The sequence below is a fragment of the Rhynchophorus ferrugineus genome, unplaced genomic scaffold (genome assembly GCF_030347505.1).
Source record: "Rhynchophorus ferrugineus isolate W39M unplaced genomic scaffold, kcgeb_rfMv2 rfM9, whole genome shotgun sequence".
Classification (NCBI taxonomy): domain Eukaryota; kingdom Metazoa; phylum Arthropoda; class Insecta; order Coleoptera; family Curculionidae; genus Rhynchophorus; species Rhynchophorus ferrugineus.
Genome location: NW_027472588.1, coordinates 29,276,856 through 29,301,041, shown reverse-complemented (window position 1 = coordinate 29,301,041; position 24,186 = coordinate 29,276,856). Strand labels below are relative to the sequence as shown.

General features: G+C 32.3%; 2 protein-coding genes across 2 annotated transcripts in view; both read right to left on the bottom strand.

Annotated features, from left to right (window-relative positions):
* Axud1 (AXIN1 up-regulated 1) overlaps positions 1-741 on the bottom strand; it is a 62,265-nt gene extending 61,524 nt beyond the window's left edge. Inside the window, exon 1 of the mRNA XM_076414268.1 lies at positions 707-741. The gene's annotated coding sequence lies outside the window, so the exon portion shown is untranslated. The remainder of the gene's footprint in view (positions 1-706) is intronic.
* An 11,126-nt stretch (positions 742-11,867) lies between these two features.
* Positions 11,868-23,770, bottom strand: Oli (basic helix-loop-helix family member olig). The gene is made up of 4 exons (XM_076415430.1): positions 23,244-23,770; positions 20,372-20,613; positions 15,460-15,734; positions 11,868-12,341 (listed from the first exon to the last, which is right to left on the bottom strand). The coding sequence occupies exons 1-4, from the start codon at positions 23,376-23,378 to the stop codon at positions 12,178-12,180; spliced, it is 816 nt and encodes a 271-aa protein (XP_076271545.1). The 5' UTR covers positions 23,379-23,770; the 3' UTR covers positions 11,868-12,177.
* Positions 23,771-24,186: the final 416 nt, after the last annotated feature.

Below are 24,186 nucleotides of genomic sequence, written 5' to 3'. Positions count from 1 at the left end.
CTTTTTGGAAATGGGATAGATCATTAAAATTTGGAAGACTTTTTGCTGCTTTTTTTTAAATGGGTAGACATTTTTAATTATATTTTAATGTAACACTACATTTCTAAATACCTAATAATTAATTTGTCGTATTTATTTTATTTTTTTGTAACAAAATAAAATAAATACAAACATTATTTTTATATATTTTTTTAAATTACAATTAATACATATAAATAAGAATTTTCTCTCTTTATTGTTAATATCTTTAAGTGGGAATAAAGTCAAAATATTTATTAAAAATATATATTTTTTGAAATGGTTTATTTTCCCAATAAAAGGGATTTGGATTTTTTCAGTTTAAATTATTTCTATACACTAATAATATATTTTCAAAATGTAAGTTTTAAATAACAACACTTTTTCTTGCATGAAAAATATATTACTGAATATAAATTGGTTTTTACTTAATAAAATAATATATAAAATAAATATGTTATAAATTATTACATTAATAATAATATGTTTAGCTATAATAGTTTTGTAATAATATATAAAATATAAAAAATATTTTATTATTTTTAATATTTTTTAATAGATATATATATATATATATATATATATATATATATATATATATATATATATATATATAAATTACATGTAAATTTTATGTAATAAGTATTGGTATATGATAAAGATATTTCATTATTGGGAATTTACTCACCTGTATACTCTGCCAGGTCGGATATCGTATCGTTGCCCCCTGGACGTCGACAGGTCCTGTGGATATCTCCCCAAGCAGGAGGCACGACGACAACTGCGGTGGAATCGTTGCCGCCATCGTACATAACCCACGGCCTACGAAGGCGATCCTTCGCGCACAAGCACTGCCGCCATTCTCGACTGAGTCCTGTCAGTCGACCGTCGCGACAAAGGATTCCTTATCCCGGAGAGTCCCGATTTTTTTCCTTTTGCCTGCGCGTTACGATCTTTGTTTTGCCTCCGCTGTTTATTACGCTGTCGATTGCTCGCAACCGAAGCATTAACCGTCGACGTTCTGTCATTCGGATTTTTTCGACGAGCCCTCGACGTCCAGGTCCTCTGGCAGCGATGATAATCCAGCAGGTTTCAGTCATATTAGCTTTCATCCGCATTATGTTAATTCTGCACACGGATCTCATTAATATTATTATTTTTTTTAATATATTTTAAAGTCTCCTTTTACCAACTAGGGATTTATCTGGAGTGGACCTATAGTTTAACGTGGGCTCCGAACCATGGTCCACGGCATTAAGCCTACCAACTGGCGAGTGAGCAACTTTAGAAATCATCCCAAAAGACATCCGATCTTACCCAGCCTGGTTACTGGCGTGACTTGGATCATTTTCCTTGTCGTATTTTACACTCTTGCCTAGGACAATTACAGATATTAAACAATCACAAACATAAATTTACGACCATTCCACAGCAGGATTCGAATCCGCGGTTATCGTAACAGTAGAAGGACCATCCTGTCACCTTTACCACTGTGCCATCAAGCCGACTCATTGATATTATTAATAGCAATAATAATACATTCCAGTAAAATCATTAACAAATATATCTTCTTTTTTCTATTCCGGTCTACTGTAATTAAAACGTAAGTTACTGCCTATCAAATAGCATCAAACACTTATGGTAATAATGCTCTATTATGTATATATAATATATGCTATATAATACTCTATAATTTTCGGTTTTGCTTTTAACGATTTAAAAATCCTGATTTTGTCCAATTTTAATATTTGGTTTAAAATAAATAAGTTCATGTAAATTAACGAGCACAGTTGAATAGTCGCGAAATGTCGACAAAACTTGGAAAGCCACAAAAAAAACTCAATTCTCAAAGAAGTTTCAAGCAGCTTAAGAGTTGAATTGACAGTTTCTAGACGTTTTCATACAATGAGAAAGATCCAAAAGGGGACAAAATTGCTACCACAAGGATTACCTGAAAATATAATTTTAAACCATTTCAATATTGAAATTGATTCAGTGCTTTGAAGGGAAGAAAGAAGAGCTTCCTGTGACGTATTCTGAGTGCCAATGAATCTACTACGACAATCCTAAGTGGAATATTTAGGGTTATAAAACCTTACTGTGAATTTTTTTTATTATTTAATTATTACATTGATACTAGTCGTTTCCGACTAACCTACAATTTGTCAATTATGATAACTTAAATCTAAGTATATAACTAGGAGGACCCATGTCTTACATGAACATTTTTACTTACAGGAACCATTATTACATGTCACTGCTGTATTTTTTATTATATGATTCTCACTACACAACACTATACAAGATTAGATGGTTTAATAACTTTGAGTCTATGTCATGTTCTAGTGGCCAAAAGCTGCAATGAGAATGGAGTCTTTCCTCATGCCCCCTTGCAATTCTCTTGATTTCTGGACTGACTGTGGGTATTTGCAGGTCTCGATGTAGGTAATCAGTCCAGTAGTATTTAGGTGCACCCACAATACCTCTCAGGACTTTGTTCTGAATAATTTATATTTTATTTATGTTACTTTTTGCAGAACATTCCCATAATTGAATTCCGTATATCCATATAGGTTTTAGTATTTGTTTATACAATAGCAATTTATTATGTACTGATAATTCTGATTTTCTTCCAATTAGCCGGTACATTTTGCTATATTTCAATTCCAGTTTTTCTTTTCTTCATTATATGTTCCTTCCAGCGAAGTTTTGCATCAAGATTCATTCCGAGATATTTAGCGTTGTTGCTATATGAAATAATATTATTTAATGTTATTGGTGCTTGTACGGTCTGATTATAGGTGAACTGCACATGCTCAGATTTACTTTCATTAATTTTTATTTTCCAATTTTGTGTCGAATTATTTATATTGTCACTTGCCTATTGTAATTTTCGTGAAGCTTCTTCACTATTGTCTCCGACAGCTATAATTGCAGTATCATCAGCAAATGTAGCCATCGTAATATTCTCCATTTGTGGTATATCACAAGTGTAGAGTGGATAAAACATTGGCCCAGTACACTTCCTTGTGTTACACCTCCTTTAGCTTCTTCTATTGTAGAATAAGCTTCTTGTTGTTTGACTTGTTGTCAGTCCATTGGGCTTTTGGTTATTATCTATTATTGGACGATTAAGAATATTAAAACTAAAACCAAAAAAATTTTCAGAAATTCAATTTAAAGACTATTTTGAGTATTGATAAAACGTTTGCATAAATGTATGTATTATAGTAGTTACATTCTATTCATCGCTTTAACTGAAGTGATTATCGTTGACATGCTACATATAATAATATGAGCGCCTCTATAGAGGATCAACTTATGCATAACTTAGAGTATAATGATATACAGCTATTTGTATAAAGTACATATAGTCTACTCAAAATAAAAATTGAACTCACGTCGTCAAGATGGCAGACAATAATTTTAATCTCATTTTATTCTAGTTAAAAAGAATAATACATTTACGCTGGACTTCAAATATTATTTAGCATGTTGCAACTGCACTAAGTATTAGTATGAAGAGAAGCCGTCCTCATACGAATCAGCTGAATCAAGATCTATATCAGAGATCAAATATATGAAATGTATAAAAACAGTGAGTAGTTTTTTCAATATAAACATAATTTAATACAAAGTATCCATAGAAAACGTAGGATATTCAGCTATTTAAAAAGTATAGAACACACTGTTAATGGATAATATAGGATTTAAATGGTCTAAAGTGGTGTTTAAATAATATAATCCACGGAAAAGTTTAATGGAATTTCCAAACATTGCTTTTAAAATTAAACAATTTTTAAAAGCCTATAATAAAATTAAGGTAGAGTTCAATTATTTGTGTTAGTCGTTCAATATGTGTATTTAGATGAGACATGGATATTTCAGAATGGGCTATTGGGTCACTTATGATAAGATTATAATAAAAATACTTAAAAATGTACACGTTGGAATAATAATTGATTAGTTTTGTTCGTCATAACATTTATTAATAATTAATTGCAGATATATTGTTCTTCATGCTAGAAACAGGAATTGCTTTATTCCAAAGTTAGCGTTTTCCTATAAATTCAAGGGCGACTACCATGGATAAATTAAGCATTTCTGCTGCGGTTTGATTTATAAATCAGCCTTAGACCAGGCTAAGAAATGGCTTGCAATACGTACATTAATTCATGAAGAATAAATATGTAAATTACACAAAAATGCCCTTAAATATAAAAGAAATTTTTAATTGCGTTTTGTGAGATTTACTTGTTTAGAAATAGGGTCTAGAAAAGATACATAGTAAATCAGATGGCTGAATAATATGACCACGGAATATTACGTCTTCCTTTATATCGACATGCAGGTCTAAAAGGATACACAAGCAAGATATCTATATGTAGATATATCTATGTCTAGATATCAATGGAAAGAAGCATTGTCTACAATAACACCTTAGGTTTGAATGAATTTGACCAGACGCACTGAAGAAGAAATTAACAAATGGTGGAATCGTGAACAAGTTTTAGATAGATTAGAATAACATCTTATATTGAATGAAAATTTCCAGGCTGGAGATTATGATCTAATGCTGAAAGAATAATGAAGTACCCCGACATGGTGATGGGAGTGGAAAGAAATTAAGGTAAGTATATCATTGATATAGGATAACCGTATGATAACTGTGTGCATAAATATGTATGTAATTGTTCAGAACATACATGAGCATTTAGTTATATTTGATTGGTTGAGTCTACAGGGGACACTACTACTTCATAGGTGGTGTGGAAGAGAGTTCAGTGTAAATATCATAAAGCACTATATCGTGCATTTAACGTGTGCGTATACCTAAGCTACAAACTATTATGATTGTATAATTAATTGTCCTTTGATAATATATGGATTAGATGTACTATGGTGTTAAAATAAATTATATTTGATAACATTATTTTTGTTTCATTATTTTATTTATATTAGAATTTTGTTATATATCAAAATTTAGTTCATTTTCAGAGTTGATCCGGCAACGTTTTAACGTTTCGACGTCATAAATTCTCTTATATACATTCTTAATATACATACGTACTTTCTATTGAAAATCTGGCATAAGTGTGGCTGTATCCTTTTTAACATAGACTGACTTCAATAATACCCTAAAAGGTATATAAAACAAATAATATCACTCAATACCAGAAGACAGTAATAGTAACAGCAACTGCTTGACTAGGCTTAATTTTGAAGAAGTAAGAACTTATAATGCCTCTATACCAAAACTCGTACTAAACAGTGACACATTAGAGCCAATATATCTGATTTAGTTTCATTATTATTCATATTTTCTGTGGGATAAGTCTTACGCAAGGTGAACGCCATGTAGATAGATATGCTCATTCTTGATACGCCATTATTTCAATCAAAAATTGATTTTGTTGAGATGAAACTGATAATTGATAATGATCGAAAAGCGTGATGAAAACGTCGTTTTGAAGTTAAACTGAACTTGGCTAGAGATAACGCCCGGGAATTTGCAGATGTCAGTTAGTCAGTGCGTCTAACAATTATGGAGGTATTAAATGAATAATTTGAATAGTAATATATTGAAGCATCATATTAATTAGCAAGATGATGCGTTGGATTTATTGTTAATTCAAATAATAAATGGAGCTTGAAAAAATTTATTGATATCTATACTGTGAATTTTTTATAGTGTTCATTATGGTGAATAGTTACCAATGGAATGTTGTTCCATTATTGTACCAAAGTATTGAATTTGAAATAGAATGAAATAAACTATGTATGAGATATTAATATAGTTATTTTTATTATCTAAACCCTTTACGTTAAGTTCCATACTATTGGGTATGGAATATAACATCTCACAAATAGACTGCGACTTCTCGCGGTGATACGTATCCATTGAGCAAAGGTCTCGATTAACCTTAGACATCGCGGGCATATTTATTATTATGGAAAACCTTCAGGTATTAAATTACACAACCATGAGAGAAAACTATATATTCCATCGTGGCGTCTGCTGGAACTACATATCGTGCACGTACGTATCGTTAAATTTGGACTAATAGAAATTGGTTCAGTATGGACATCGTCGGTCCAAAATCTGATACATTACCTCGTGATGGTTGTGGCCGTTGGATATCCAGTAATTATGCTGCTCATATGTATAGCCGTACCTCCAAATATGTGCTTCGTCGCTAGATATTATGGTACGTGAACAAACAGCTTTACTTGTGGCTATTAATTTATAGTATTTAATTTTGATCTCCTTTGAGTGGCTGGAGGCCCAAGTTGATGTCTGGAGCAGTTTCTGTTGATCTAGCCTAACTTTGACTTACGATGTTGGCGATTTGACTAGGAAAGGCCGGCATATATGTTGCAATATGGACAAATCACGCAAGTTTGTATTAACGAACACGCATTTTGGTAATAAAGTTTTATCAGTTGGATACGCTGTTCAGTCAGGTAACTTTCCATGATGATTTTGCCTCAAGGATAAGAAATACAATAATGTAAACAGACCTTTACAATATATTATAACCACCACTAGCTGGCAAATTTGAAATTATGTTTATTTATCTTACAGTAAATACTTTACATACTTGTATTGATGTATTACAAGGAAATGTAGATAAATCTGATTTAGTATATAAATAAGACAAATTTATATTATTTAATAGCCTAATCAACACAGTCCTAATACAATAAAATCAGTACAGTTAAATCTCGATACGGTTAAAAAATTACTCCATATGTAACCACCTTGAAACTTTATTCTTATACTGTTGATTTTAATATATTTCAACTTGCTGTATGTTTCTTGGATTTTTGTAAACTCGCGCGTGTTTCTCCCACTTGTTAATACATTTTTAATGGCATTGGTAAATATTAACAGGTCAATTGAAAAGTCCCCGGCCTACCATAAACAACGTTTTTTTTTGGCAAAATTAGTTTTTTTTATTCAACATAATTCCCTTCAAGGGCGATACGCTGATTATAGCGACCCTTCAACTTTTCGTTACCATTTTTGTAGTACGATTTGTCCTTTGCTTCAAAATAGGCCTCAGTTTCGGCGATCACCTCTTCATTCGACGACAATATCTTCCCAGTGAGCATTCTTTTGAGATCTAAGAACAGGAAATAGTCGCTGGAGACGAGATCTGGAGAATACGGCGGATGAGGAAGCAATTCGAAGCCCAATTCATGGATTTGCCATCGTTTTTAGTGACTGGTGACACGGTGCGTTGTCTTGGTGAAGCAACACTTTCTTTTTCTTAAAATGCGGCCGTTTGTTGGCGATTTCGTCCTTCAAGCGACCCAATAACGCTATGTAATAGTTGCTGTTGATAGTCCTTCCTTTTTCAAGGTAGTTATTGAAAATTATTCCATGCGCATCCCAAAATACTGAGGCCATAAACTTGCCAACCGACTATTGCGTTTTCCCACGTTGTGGAGCGGGTTCATCTTCTACAGTCCACTCGAATGACTGTCGATTGGACTTCAGAGTGAAACAATGGAGCCATGTTTCATCCATAGTCACATCTTGACGCAAAAGTCGGGTTTGTTACACTTGATCATCTTCAAATAGTGTTCCGAATCATCAACTCGTCGTTGTTTTTGGTCAAAAGTGAGCTCGCGCGACACAAACTTTGCACAGAGATTTCTCATACCCAAATATTCGGGAATGATATGATGTACACATTCAGTTGATATCTTTAGAGTGTCCGCTATTTCATTCAATTTCAATTTACGGTCACTCAAAATCATTTTGTGGATTTTTTTAATGTTTTCGTCGGTAACAACCTCTTTTGGGAGTCCACTTCGTTCACCGTCTTCGGTGCTCATTTCACCACGTCTGAACGTTGCATACCAATCCTTGATGGTTGATTTCTTGGGGCAGTATCCGGAAACTCGACATCAAGGCAATTTTTGCTTCAACTGTGTTTCTTCTCTTCAAAAAGCAATATTTTATCAACACGCGAAATTCCTTTTTATCCATTTTTTCACAATAACAAAAGTTGCTTCACTCAAAATGCTATAATTCATAAACTAGTGATCCGACAGCTGTCAAATTTATACACGCATCTTTTGAGGGTTAGGGCTAACTAAAATCATATGGATTAAATTCTAGTAGCGCCCTCTATGTGTCAGGCCGGAGACTTTTTCTCAATTGACCTGTTATATTTAATGCTCGTAATTTTTTTATACAGTACCTCTATTTCATCTTGACATTAATATTCATCTACAAGAAGACTTAGTATGGCCTATAAATTAGTTTTAAGGAATATTTTCAATTTGACGCTTCATTGTCAAATATCGGTACAATGTATTTTATTCAAAGTATCGGGCAGGGTCATCAGATGGAGCAAAGTCAGGAGAATAAGGCGGGTGTGGTTTCACTTAGCACTTTCCATTTTAATATATTCAAGTATGTTTTCATCGGCTTTGTAACATGTGGTCGAGCGCTGTCATGCTACAGAACCGAAATCGACTGAAACTCATAAATTTTAGTCAATAGCGATTACCATTGATGGTTCTATCAACAAATGCCTACAACATCGATTATCTATTTATATCGAAAAGTTTATGTCTTCGGTATTAAAATTTCCACTTCTAAAATATGGATACTACTATCTACATGTTGAAATCAACGGAGCATGGTTGCCATAAACTTCACACATCATTGAAAGTGAAGTAAAAAAGTAAAACGTCCCGCGATTTACTTGATACAAATTCATTTTCAAGAAAAATGTTATTCACTCTTCGACGAAATGACACATAGTAAAAAGTGAAACCTTTCAGTGAGACTTGAGAAATGAATTGGTTTACAAATGTACCCAATGCGACTTGATACACAGTAACACCATCTGTTGTAAATCCTTTAAGATTAGTTTATAAGCCATAAGAAAATTTAGTAAACGAAAAAAAGAACTTAAACTTAAATCATATCGAATATTTTCTTAATAATAATAATAAATATATCAAGGACTCCTTGATCTCTCCACGCGGTCCTCCAGTCCGTACGTCCTGGAGAGAAGTGTTCCATGAACTACTAATTATGTAAACGGGGAATATATATTAGTTTAGGATGTAATTTGTATGTGATTGGATTGCGTCGGCATGGCTAGGATATATCTCAAATTGCCAAACACCCCTAACTCCCACCGAAACAGTGATATTATTGTTACGGAATTAGGCATTCGAATTAAAGTCAAGTAATTTCATGCCTATAATGTGAGAATTATACACAATCAAATAATAGTGCAATACCTTAAAAATATTAGTTCGATAAATAGTAAAACGGATTCGGAAAATAATCTAAATTTGTCTCGAATTTTTCAAATAGAATTAATTCAATTAATTTCAAACACTACTCACTGATATACGTGCAGTTTTGATTATTATTTTTTGACACATTTCTGGTAAAACCATAATGTCACTATAAAGCTTGTGAGATTCCCGAGCGAATTGAACCTGGGGTGAAAATCACTTATTTTGTATCCAACTTTACATTATTAAGAGATGGTTTAAGGTTCCAAATATAACTTAAAACTTTTTAAATGAATTCGATCAGACTGTGTGTTTAACACTGTTCACATTAATTGTGAACATATGTTAGGTAGATTGGAAATCAGCAGCTTAGTTATTCACATGAGTTAAACTTTCTGAATATGGGATTATATACCAAGACAGAGTGAGAGTGGAAACCTAAAGGTGAGTATATAATTAATATATGATAACTGTAGGAAATGTTATTGTAGAGTGTAAAAAATTTATATGCACAGATATGTGTGTAATTATCCAGAATATACATGAGAATTTGGTTTTTTTTTGGTTTTTGGTTTGGTTTGCATATATGGCAAATGCATTAAGGTGAATTAGCTCTAATGAAAGTAAAATAATTACTTGGATATCATTAATTAGGTGGATTAGACCTCCAGGGGATACAACTACATAGAAGACACGCCTAGATCTCTAACTCATGAGAAAAGAGTTCAATGTGAATATAATTATATACAACCCTAACCTATAAATATTGTAACTGTGTACTTAACTGTAGTTTTTAGTCGTTGGATAATATATACATTAGTTATACTACTAACATATCAAAATAAATGATATTTTGTAACAATAGTTTTGTTTAATTATTTTATATAGATTAGAATTTTATTAGATTAGAAACCAAGCTGAACTAAAACCCAGAGTTGATACAGCAACATTGCAACGTTTATGATCGGTATTATAGATACTGGCTACTTTATTACATTAAAATTAGCTAAGCGAAATCATTTTTATGTTTTAATACTGGAACTATTACTTTACGTTATAACCTAGAAGGTCTTACTCACTTGAGTCTTCTTGTTGGATTAGAAGTCCTCTAGTTGTCGAGAAGGTCTCTGTAATGTATATTACCTAGTAAACTCGCTGGTGACTTATAATCGTAGTATTGGTCTAGTCTATAGTGTTTATTTTAAGACCTTATTGGTTATATTAAAACACATTAGTGATACTCTTTAGTCTTTTATTCTACAATATCTGAAGTACTAAGCTAATACTCAATAATGGTCATATCATCAGATATTTGATTATTCCTGTAAATATTCAAAGTTTTATATAGTAAACGAGAAAATCTAGAGTTTAAGTATAGATTATTTTTATTAAGTATTATGGTAAGTATACTACAAGTACAATAAGCTTATTTTACTGATGATTAAGGAAGAAAAAACACTCTTTCATCAAAATAGCGTCCCGTGATACATATTGCTTGCACATCTATTTATTCATCGCATCTGTCTTATTCACAAAACTCAAAAAAGAATATGGATCAATGAAATCATAGTGATATGTATTTTAACATCATATACGGATAGTTTTGATATGCATTATATATTATTTGGGTGCATAAATCATTTTGCTCTATGTACTTGGGACCAAAAATGCATTGATTGTTTTGTACATATATCCAAAGTCATTTCTCATTACCTGTTATTGCTTTCAATCATGTTTTAAAACTAAATATAGGGAATACATGATTTATCAATTAGAAAAAAAATTGCCAGTCTTATTGGACGGAACCCAGGTGAAAATTCCAAAGAACCTTCAGATGAATCAACCTCTACACATATTTTGAGGCGAAAGGAAAAATGAAGGAAAATTAATATCAAAAGCATTTAATCGTTTAAAAGTGAAAAAATGTTTTCTGCGGCCCATTGTGATTGGCAATAAAAAGTCGATCCTCTACGGCAATGCCAAGCTTAAAAAGTCGTAGGTTAGTCCATGATCATAAAGTATTGAGATGCACATGGTGGGATAATTAGGTGTAGTGTATTACCTGCTAACAAAATTAAATGAAACTGTTCCTGTAGATATTTGCCGATATCTATTGAACAATTCAATGCAGTACTGTTGCAAAAAGAATAGTTCGACTACACACGGCATTTCGAAAGTTGTGAGTGATACATTGCTGCAGTTCAAATAGGAAGTTCTGCACCACCCAAATTACTCATGAGAGGTAGATTTTTCTAATAACCGCTTGTTTCATCATCATCGTAGCATGGTTTCACTGGCACATGACCTCTAAAATAGATCGATGGTTGCATCGCTGCCAAACCAAAATTGTCCTCATACTCCATATGTAATGCCAAACATAGGCTTTTTACCTAGAATTAGAATTTCGTTAATACCGTACAAACAGCTTGTTTAATACCATCAACTTTTTTTAATATAAAGGTTTAAATAATATACCAAAGTTTCTACTAATTCATCACATTTATTTTCAATCTAATCAAAATTGTTATACTAAAATAGGAATACAAAAATCTAAATCACAATTTCTGTTAAATACGAGTTTCACTTTTTCCCCAAGTATTACAAGAATTATATTTGCTTTTCTTTTGGTTAATTGACTAGAATCATTTTTTGTAACATCACACACATATTGCTTATAATTTAAACATTCAGTTATTCATTTGACTAGTTATAATATAATATAATATTTCTTCTGCTAAATATTTATATAAAACTTTTACTGTACTTCATCAATCAATACGTTTGTTTTTTTAAATGTCTCAGTCTTTGAAACAATTTCTAATTATAATATAGTCTTAAAACGAAACGACGTTAATGACGCTTTGCAACTAAATTTAAATGTTAGTTAGTTTACAGAGCTGGGCCGGCAGCTCCTCCATTACCTTCGTTGTGTCGATTGTTTTCGGCTTGTAGGGCTTGTTGTTGCTGCAAAAATTTAGCGGCTGCTGGAAAGCCTTGAAGATCGAAACCAGGCGGAGCTACTATAGCAGCTCCAGCTGTTGCTCCCGCTGTACCTGCAAAGTATTTTTGTGTTACAATCCTATACATTTATCAGAAGAAAAAATTCAAGACACACAACATAATAAAAATTGATAGTATACGACTGTTGCTATATTTTGAATCTCGGCATTACTGTGTTATTGAAAAGAGATTGTGAGAAGATTGGTTCAAGTGCATGAAATTGTATTGATCGTCATGGAGAAGAATATTTTGAATAATAAAGCAGTTTTTGTTAGTCTATGTTACTGTTTCAAATTACTTTTTCATTATTAAGCTCAAAATATAAATAGCAAACCTCGTATAACATCGTTTTACTTTCTATTTTTCAAACCAAAATACACATCGCTCAATAAGTCTCTCTCTATTGTACAGGTGGTTCTACGATTGACAAGTTCATAGTTTTTATACCATAGTACTAAAACCAAATCTCCAAATGATACGTGATACAAATATGTGTAATACTCAATGGTTCAGTCGCATAATATCGGCAGTTAATTCGGAAAACTTAAAAAATAGCTCATTAAATAGCTTACTAAAACCTAAATACAATTGTGTGATGTAGCTTATGACAATAGATCAAACATTGAGTCATTACTAACGACTTAAGTCAAAATGACTGTCAATTGAGTAAACTCCAGCTAGTGAAAGTTTTTATCTAAATCTACCAAAAACACATTTTTCTACAAAAAAGGTATAGAAAATTAGAGAAGCATTGGAATAAATTATTCTTGAAGAAGAGTATGTTGACCTATAAAATTGACTTTCTGAAAAAAATGTTTGTGTGTTATATTGGAGATACTTGAATAAAAATGTGGAAATAATTATGAAGCAGAAATTCTCAAGGTTGTTCTAAATAAAGAAAGGGAAAATATATTAAAATGTAAGTTATTCCAAATATAAAATAACAGTTTATTATATAGAACAGAACTACGACTCTGCTTGTTTTGAACTAGTTTGTAAATATACACTCTTAGAACAATACTGAGCAATTCGCATGGTTCAGTCAGTCTGCGAATGGCAACGATTTAAAAAGAACAACAAGGACAGCAAATGATGAGAGCAAAACGTAACCGTACAAGTTTTTTTGAAGAAGATAACCCAAGTCATGCTACTACTTCACAAATGATTTGGCTATTCCATGTTTTAGGATACACATTAATTCCTTATGAGCAATATTGGTGTAATAGGTACAGATTTTTCGACCAGCGATTAGGATATAGGACACAGTGAAGGTAGCACAGGAAATGAATATAAGAATTGGAAGTTAAAAAAAAAGAAAATTGTATCTAATTTCAGTATAACGATCTTCATATAAATGTTGATGTTAGGTTGAAATATAGCGAAAATATCGAGAAACATATGAATTTTCTAAATATTTTTCTAAGAAAGACGTAAGAGCTGCAAGAAATGTACAGCCAGTCTACACAGAATAACTTAATCATTTTAAATTTTATAAATTGATCAACTGAACCTTAATCAGTGTCAGTTATAAGAAGTTAGAATACTCTGGACAACTCAAAATCGAAGTAGTTGCTCCACAATATTCTGAAAAATTCGTGAAATATTCACAAATTGAGATTTTAGAACTGAGAGAATATTTTTTAAAAATCTAGATAAAATAATGTAATAACATACGCTTTCTTGGAAATATTCAATTAATTGTCATTAAATACTAGGAGTATGACTTTATTTTTACAAATTTTTCAACAAACGTATTTTATATAAAAAATAGATAGCAAGCTTGGAAATATTGGCCATTGTTTTTGTGAACTTTTTTGAACGCTTTGTTTCTTGTCGAATGTGTTATTCATCAGCAGACTAGAGTGAGTCTTTATGGAGGTCAATTGCTTACAGCTGCATACAATATGGGTTGGATATGTCAATAAAGTAACGAGAAATGACAGTGGTGAGAAATGACAGTAGAAACAAATTTATAAATCGGAAACCAAATGTAGGTTATAGTAGTATAGAAGTGATGTTTTCGAGAAGATCAAATGAATTTTAGGTTAGCTGTTATAGTCTATAAGGATTTATAAGGATTCCTAATATGTTTAGGGATTCTGTGAAGCCTTATGAGAAGTGTGAACAAGTGAAAAAGGAGCGTGGTTTGGCCAACAGAATGTAGGTGTGTGCTATAGCGGTAATTTGTATTACTCGCTTCGTGATGAGTTACAGATGACAGCTCCTAGCCCTGATGTGAATTCGGAAACCAGGCGGAGAAAGTGTGTGACTGACAGAGGAAACTTATCACGATTAAATTATTTTAGCAAATAGGATATGGAGGGTTGACCCAATTGACCGAAAAATACGGTAATTGGACGGAAATTTGCCTGGTGAGAGTTTTCCATAAGTTTAAGGGGTCTAGTGTTGTCATGTAATATAGCACCATGACTTGACTGCTTCCTTGCTCGGTGAATCAGTTTCTTCGCTCAGTTTATTCACATGTTAACAGTAACTTGTAACTATTCAGCTGTGCCATATGACTAATTTCCAGAAGTTAATAAATCACTCATGTATATGGTCAAACTTTTCCATTTGATGAAAACTTTTGTGTATAATCAAATGTTTGTTAGATGATTCCTAGCTGATTTACAGGCTGTTATGGCTTTTACGCCCATCAAGGTGAACCTTCATGTACGAAAACTTCCAATTTAGAATTTTCAAGCTTTCGATGCCGTGCCGATAAATTGATTGTTGTTCTTGGTGTGAAAAACAGTGTCTCCCTGTTGGACTTGGTATTTAATACAGTGTTTTGGTATTCAGCACAGTTCTTAACTTATTGTTTATTAGCGCCCTGTAATTTTTAGAAGTTTAAAGCAAAACTCTGCAAAATCTAAGTCATATACCTAATAGTTTAGCTAAAATATTAGACCCAATTTTCAATATATAAGTTAACTGATTGATCTGAAATATCTGAAGACTGAATAATTATGTAAGTGTTTAAATAAAATATTCTTAGTTTTATTTAAACTAATGGAAAATGCTCCTTATTGTTGACGATATAGGAGTAACAAAGTCAAAACTTACCATAGGAGAAACCATTTTAAATTTACTAATGTAAATATGAAACGCGATAAACTTTCGGAAAACATCATTGATAGTGGAAATAAACCATGTATGCTAAATATTTACCTTGCAAATACGCTATCAATCTTTTCATCTCTTCCAGTGCATTGGCCTGCATCAGTATATAATTCTTCGCCAACAATAATGTCGCAATCTTCGACAGCTTTCTCACTGAGGGCGAGTGTGCATAAGGAATAACCGCTCTCAGCTCGTCGAGGGCGTCGTTCAGATCGTGCATCCTCCTCCTCTCCCTTGCGTTGATATTCAGCCGCACCGACTTACCCTGACGGCCCTTGCCTTTGACGCCGACATTCACGTTCGACGCTTTCGACTCCAACGATCTGGAAATTGGCGAAGCGTTGGGATTACCACGTGGGTGTTGTGTGTAGGTGGAAGAGTATTGATACGTGTATTATATTTTCCATTTTGTTGCTTGCTGTTATTGCAAAAATGGAACATTGCGATATTATTAATTTATTATTAATTTCCTATAACTGAGATATTAGTCATTGTAAGTTAAGAGGTACTTTCGATGTCTAGGATAAAAAAACGTCATTCGAAAAAAAAAACCTTGTTATCCCTCGGTACTCACCATCTTCTTACTAGTATTTATGCACATAAGAATCTATATTTTTTTGATAATTACTTAATACAAACACTGTTATGATTTTGTTTTGTTTCTGTTTTCTAGCCAAAAAATATCTCCCCTGTCATATCTACCTTGCCTCGTAAGATGCCAGGGAAAATTATTTATGTCCAGGGGAGATATTAAAAATATTGTATAAAAGTAATTTTATGGTTAACACATGAACAGTTATTGCATAATTTAGTTAATACATATTTTTAGTCATTTAATGTATGTCCAAATTCAATTATAGTATAATTTGTCTTTTACAGAATATGACAGCAATAAAAAAATTACGACGTAAGAACCACAGAGAAATAGAGATTTAACTTTATAGGAAATGTCGAGGAAATGTTTCTGGACTTTCAACATTTAGATGTCGCTACTTTTAACTTATTACTTGCTTTGATCGCTAAGCTAAGGGCCGCGACAGGATTTAATTGGCTCACTTCGTTTCTATGGTGTGTTTATTGTTTATATATTTTGGGCGTCATTTTCAGTGTGCCTGACATAAGGACATAGAATCAAGAAATATAGAAGTGAAAGTTATATGGACAAATGTAAATGAAAAATGCAACAGCTATATGTGTGTTTCTCTCTTATTCGGCTTTGATATTAATTATTCTAACCTAAGCAGTTAAGGGCTATTTTTAGGTGATATAATTTGTGGTGTTCATTTACGACAATTTTTTCGGTATGTGTTTTATATATATTTAACAATTACTTTAGATTATTCTGTGAATTTTAATTTATTAGTGTAATAAAAAGAAAACCTTAAATGGGTCTCTTATGATCTCCTATGTAGGTCCAGGAAAGTTTGTAATCATTTTAAAGATGAAGACTATAGACCAAAATGTGGAAAGCCATGGCTGAAATAAGATCTAATTCCTACTTGTAATTTAAATAGTAAGTATTTTGTTAAATAGTAATGATTTATTGCATTGAAATAATTAAGCAATATTTATTGAGATTCTTGTATATCAAAGCCCAACTGAACTAAAATTCAGAATTAATGCGGCAACATTGCGACGTTTGGATCACATCACAAATTTAGATGACATATGTACAAAATAACTTTGAACAACCTATATGTTTCTGCACTTTAACCGTTAGTTTATCGCACTCATCTGACAGTGTGACAGTATGCCGGCTACCGTTAGTAATTTACGGTTCTTAAGCGATGGTCACGTTATCCAATAGTCCAATAAAATTATGTTTAAAGTATTAGCAACAATGTTATAGGCTTTTTACATTACCTTGATTAATTTTACGTGAAATTAATGCGAGGTCCGCCACCGATAAGGAGTTCTAGATGGGGTGGGTGGAACTTAAAAACCTGAGATAGATTAGTTAGAAGTTGCACCGATATTTCATCTTTGGAAGACTTATCACATTCATTCACTTCAGAAATGGTGTGCGAAAGGCATAGTTAGACCATTGATGATGCAGATATTTCGGACAAAAAGCAAAACTCCGATCAGCAGAAAACATAAAAACATTTTCAGCCACACTAAAGGTTCACCAAATTGTTATCAATATTATTTCTCCCTAATCATTTGGTAATGCAAAGTTGAAGCTATTTCTGTGACCTTGATGACTGCAGTCATTTTAATTTGGGTATCTTGAATTATTCAACGTTTAAAGTTGAACAGTATTATTATTGTGTTTCTAACGGATATTTAAAAATTAAAAGTCTGATAATTAATTATTATGTATGAATAAATAAACTTGACTCTTAAAAATAGTCCGTTTTCCTTAAAACAAAAACGTTAAAATCCCTCCCCTGTTCATAAAGTGTGCTACACTGAACACCTAGCCTTTCCTCTGTGTTAAATATTTCCCCTGATCTGTTATGAAACAATATAAGTTAATAAATAAACTGGCTGTCTTGCGGATATTTACAAATAAGCTGTTTCAATAAAAACATTATATATTTAGATTAAAATTCTAATATTTATGCCGTGTCTGATTTCATAACAAGCGAGTACCCCGTAATTTGGTGTATTGTTCATATGTAATACTAAAAAATTCTCATTAGAAAATATCACTTCTCATACTTAATTATATTAATAAATGTTTCACGTTTGTTGTAATGAAAAAATTCATTTGTCGGTTCCTGGATTTGCTGTCGGTCATGTTGCTTTGGTAGCGTATGATAAACCTGTTGTTTATTATTTATTGATACCATATCGCTATGGCAAGTTGAACGATTGAAGAGCAAGTCCAAATGATAATTTCGTTAGGTTTTTAAAATGCGTGTTCCATAGAAACCCAATTTTGACTAAAAATGCATCTTTAGCGACAAGGCGACAGTCTTACAAGGACGACAGACATATGGCATAGTTCTCATCATAGAGATGAGTAGGTTTGTCCACCAAGATCATGGGATTGATTGAAATCGCTTTTGCAGCTGGCTTAAAAACACATGAATTTTCAACATCTACTACATGATGATTGGCATTTAAGAAGAATGAAAGTTTTACAGAAACACTACTTTTAAGTGAAAAACATTAGGAAGAACTCCTAAAATTTGTTGAAGGTCATATCTCATGGAAACTTCAAACAATATTGTTGAATAACTAGAAAATGTCTTTCAAATGAGTGGAAAAATTGAGACACAGCTTGCTATATATTATATATATATTGGAAACCTCTATATTTTAAGGTAAATTTTTCGTATATTGAATGGTTGAAAATGTTACAGAAGATCTATACTGAAATGCTGATATCAAAATGAAAAACACATGAATGCTCTAAATATTCAACAATATTAAGATGTTCAATATTGCGCTTATGAAGACTTCAGTCTTTGATATGTTTTAAGTAAGATAGCTGATTGTACTATTTAATATAATTATACATATTATTATTTTATATAATTTTTGTAAAAATGTTTTCAAGTATTCTGATTTAATTAAGTCGTTCACTTCTTCTATACCCTTAAATCTGGTGAATATTAGCTGAATAAGGTTGCATTGCCATCTTGAAATATTTTGTCTTCTATAAACCAAAATTCTCAGGATTTTTTACTCCAGTTGGTTCAGTTGGAATAAATAATAAAATGATGCACAATTTTCTTTTAATCGTTTTTAAAGTCGTATTCGACGGTGTTTTTTGCCCCGTTTATAGAGAATCCATTGTGCATAAATATTTCTAAAATTAAAAATAGTAATAAAAATATTACTCATACTGTTTAACGAAACACCTAGAGCTTTTGCTAAATATTAATCAGTTAATCGATGACCCAAAAATAACCAAAAAATAAAATTCTACTATCGAACACAAAATTTATTGAACAACTTTTTATTGAATCCAGTATGTGGCTTTGTTGCAATTATAGTCCTTTTAATAAAACAGCCAATACACGTCATCAATGCCGTCGAATATATATAATTGAATAAATTCACTATGTAACGTTTCTACATAGTTATTTTACAAGTTATTTTTAAACTCGGAGCAAGACCGCTTTCTTCTCATTTTGCTAATTAGCATTATCGAGAGTTAAGAATCGAGTCTGATCGTTCCGAACATGTAACCTATAAAATTTGATTTGTGTTGGTAACGGTCGACCCTGTTGTCAGATGTCTGCATAATTATTTAAAACGTTAATGATAATAATCCGATTATATTGCTTCTCTAATCAGTTACTTACAAAACGAGACTGGATGAAACATTCTTCTTGTGAGCTTATCACGCAATGTCGATAATTGCCAACACAACACAGAGTATTAAGAGAAGAAACAACTAATGATGACTATATGATTAACATATAAACTGTGTGTCTTGTGGTAGAGTGCGAAATAAGAATTTGCAGTGATATTTGTTTAATTTCTTAAAATATACATGAGCATTAATTTAGAATGATGAGACGAGAATTAATGCTAACTGTTTTGCAGATCTTCTAAATGAATTAAGGAGAATGTAGTGATTAAATCTAATTTTACAAAGAACATATATACAGGCAGTAACAGAAGAAACTCAGAAAAGAAAATACAGGAATGAAGGAAACATGAACTAAAATTTAAAAGGTAAATATGCTCTCTAATGAAAGAAAATACATTATTTCGATATAAAATTGTTAATTAAATTATCAAATTGTAAATATTCAAATTGTGAGTCCAGGAGACACCAGTATATAAAAAATGTTCCTAGACCCTACCGCATAGGTGCGTAGAAAATGATTTCAGTGTAGTTAATAAAACAACTGTAACCTACAAACTATTGTGTTTAATGTTAATTAACTGTAGTTTAAGTTCTTCGGAAATATATGCCGAAATACAATTGATGCGGCAACGCTGAATTATAAATTTTGATGAGGTTCATTGGCTGTTTTATCGGAAGGTCTATACATACCTGTTACTGTTTTGGCCAGAACAACCAGGATCGGGATTATTTTCATCTGAAGGCGGCCCGTGAGCTGTAGTCATATTCTGTTGACATCCTTGAAAGTAAAACCCACCAAGACCAACTGCTCCAAGAGGCGTTCTTCGACCAGGCACTTGAGGTTCATCTTGGGCATTGACACCAGCAAACGATGTAAATCCTTGCTGGTGTTCTATAGGTGCAGTGGATGAACTAGGCCCTGACGAACTACCCTGAAATTAAATGAGCGTTAAGTTAAGTAAAAATATTCTTTATAACATCAATAATAATAAGTACTGATTAAAGTTAGTTCCTATTTATTTTGGAGTTTCTTTTTATTAAGTTGGTTTTTATTTAAACTGCATTTACAACTTAATATGGACTATGAACTGAACTACGACCTGTGTGAGCGTGATACTCACTGATTTCTGAGCGTCCAACCCAAAAACCACCGAAGAAAGCATTTGGTATGAAAGTCTTCAGAATAGTCACCAAAAAATAGCCGATAATAATCTATTTCGGCAATTTTTTTTGTTTAGTCAATAATTACAATTACATACTTTATAAATTACGAAATCATATATTTCTCGACGTAGCCATCCAGTATGATAGAATTTTAAGCAAATTCTATCCAATATGGATGTTTAACCTATCATCTTATGTTATATACAAATTCAGCTTATGTATGTTTTTATTCGCAAAACTGGGAAAGTAGTCTATTGATTGATTTAAGATTTTTATACAACTTTGCATATTAACAGAATAACAGTTTCCATTTGCTATTGAGTACTTTTATTGAAATTTTATTAAATTTATAAACATTTTAGTTCGACTTATAATTTGTCGTTGTGACGTTATCATGGTATTAGAAATTTAAATGAAAATAATTCGAAAACGAGTTGTGGATTATATATATTTCTCATTAAATCACATCTCTTAGTCACTTTTAATTTATTAATAATTATATTAACCCTAAGTAAATTTACTCTTTTTGATGTAATACCCATTCAATTAAAACAAGAAAAAACAGAAAAAATTTAAATGGACTTCGACAATACCACCCTGGTAGTACTCCAATATATCTATAGACATATTAGCTCCTCCATAGTAAAACAGCTCTTCGCCCAGACACTTGAGGAGAATTACCCAAATCATTTCGCCGTTTATTCGGATGTTTCTAAACGCAGAGATTTCGTTGCTGCAGCATACACTTGGTGACTATTGGAGGGGCACTTTTGGCTTTTTACAATTACTAGCATTTTTTCCGCGGAGCTTTTGGCCATTTATAAGGCCCTATCTGCCCTGGATGGACTGTCGGTGGGCGCATCAATACTTGTGGTATCATACTCAATGAGTTCTTTAGACAGTTTGATTTCAGTAAAGACAGTCCACCCTTTAGTTATGGCTATCAGAGAGCTACATACAACACTGGAGAGGAGGGGAGTAAGAATAAATTATCTATGTGTTTCCTCTCATAGGGGGATTCCCGGTAACGAAACAGCCGACTATCTGGCAAGTAGAAAGGAAGATTCAGTCAAACTGAGCGTTCTATTCAGTAAGGAAGGCGCTAAAACACATATAAAAACTATATAAAAAAATTGGATCAACTAAATTGGGATCACCTTATGGAAAATAACAAGTTATGGGAAATCAAGGGAGTTTTTCATCAATCTCCTAATATTAACAATCTCAACAATTTCCAATTGAGCATCCTTGCTCGGCTGCGAATAGGGTATAGCAGGCTAACGCAGGAGCTGTTAAAAGGAAGAAATCCCGTCAGGCACATCTTTCTGGAGTGTGAAAAGTTTGAGGTACTGAAATGGCAGCCCGGAATGCCAAGGTCATTAAACAACTGGTCCAACCCAAACATTTGGGATATGATTTTCAACTTTTTAACGGCCGCTGGATTGATACAGCTTTTGTAATTTTTCTCTATTGTAATTTGTATAGTATATTATTTTTGAATGTTATTGTCATTGTTATATACTTTATTTAAAAATATATTGTAACTCGACCCTAAATAGCCCAAGAGGCTGATGGGCTTTTAAAATAATGAATAAATAAATAAACTTAAATTTGTTATTGTCCAGTTGCTTTAAAATATATTGAAGTTGTTCCTGAACTATATAGAAAATACATACAAAGCTGATATTTGTAAGAAGTTCTTTATAATAGGAAATATAGCAGGTTGGTGGCGCAGTGTTAAAGGCGATAGGACGGTCCTCCTACTGTTGCAATAGCCGCGGGTTCGAATCCTGCGGTGGCATGGTCATAAATTTATGTTTGTGATTGTTCTAGGCAAGAGTGTAAAATCGGACAAGGAAAATGATCCCAGTCAAGCTAGCAACCAGGCTGGGTAAGACCGGATATCTTCTGGGATGATTTCTAAAGTTGGTCACTTGCCAGTCGGTAGGCTTAAGCTTATTGCTAAGGATCGTGGTTCGGAGCCCACGTTAAACTTTAGGTCCAGTCCAGATACCCCATAGTATATATATATTTGGTGAAAAAAAGGAAATATTTGGGGCATTTAGCATATTAATAAGTTCAACGTATTTATCATTGTCTTGAAATTAAGAACTTTGTTCATATATTAGTCCTAGTTTCACAATAAAATGTTAAATAGTTTACATATTTAAATACTAATTTAAAATTAATATATTAATATTAATATTAATTTAAAAATATAGTTCTATATAAGAAATTGTTCAATTCAGCTACAGTATGCATTATATTGGTTTAAAAATCGATGCAATTTGGGTGTGTCTAAACTCGAGCAAATAACTTGAAAACGAGTTAAAATAAAACAGAATAAAAGGAAAAAATAATAACGAAAATCGATCAAGCTTTGACAGATTCTACTTACAGGCAACCCCTGCCAACCCCAGCCGGACGTAGTGGCGCCACCACGCAACCATTGGGGTGGTTGCACAGCCCCCCGAGAGATGGCGTGCGATGTATCTTCGCTCTCCGACGATGAATCGCAATCGTACGACTTCATTATTTATTTATAGTTTATTTACAACGTGGGTGGAGGTAGAGGATTACGTAAAACAACGTCAATGGGACTACCTGTCTCCGATCGGGATTATATTCTTCCTATTACTCCGGGCGTATTGCTGGTTGAGGATATTATCAGCTGATAATCATCGTTTTTGTTTGGTTTTCTATTAATTAAATATAGGGAATAGTTTGTACAACTTTACCGTATTATTAAACATTGTGTTGTCACTAACAACTGTCTTTGTTATGCGTTTATATTGACATTAAATCACTAAGATGTTGAACCATGTTTCCGAATTTTTTTTATAAATTCATTTAACACTTCTTTTACGTTTTCCACACATATATTTATATATTTATTTTATTAAAACGAACGATACACACTGTAAATATTTGATGTAAACTACACAGCCACAACACAACTAGAGATGAAAAATCGACAGATGTGGTTCGCGTTAGTGACATTAAGGGTTAGTACGACATGGACGTAGTCTAGGGGTCCGTCATAAATCTGAATAAATATATTTCTGAACGCTAAGAATTTATTTTTAGTCTAGATCAGCTCCTGTGTGTTACATATTTGGTAAATTGTGCAAATTATTTATGAATTTTAGGAGTTTCGTTTTGATAAAATTAAGTAAAATAAAAGTGCAATCTCAAATTATGACATATTGTCATATCCTAATTGGCAGTTTTGTATTCAACGATTTAAAAGCAGTCATTTTGATGATAATAGCAAAGAACGGTCTGGAGTACCAAAACAAATCAAAGACAACGAAATCTTAAGATTTTTCGGGGAAAACCCG

What these genes read in the sequence shown, in the direction of transcription:
- Oli (XM_076415430.1), bottom strand. Translation starts at nt 23,378, where the DNA reads ATGAAGTCGTACGATTGCGATTCATCGTCGGAGAGCGAAGATACATCG. An exon ending in GGGGTTGGCAGGGGTTGCCT is followed by an intron (nt 20,614 to 23,243) that starts GTAAGTAGAATC and finishes ATTTAATTTCAG; the next exon opens with GGTAGTTCGTCAGGGCCTAG. An exon ending in TCTGGCCAAAACAGTAACAG is followed by an intron (nt 15,735 to 20,371) that starts GTATGTATAGAC and finishes GCCAATTTCCAG; the next exon opens with ATCGTTGGAGTCGAAAGCGT.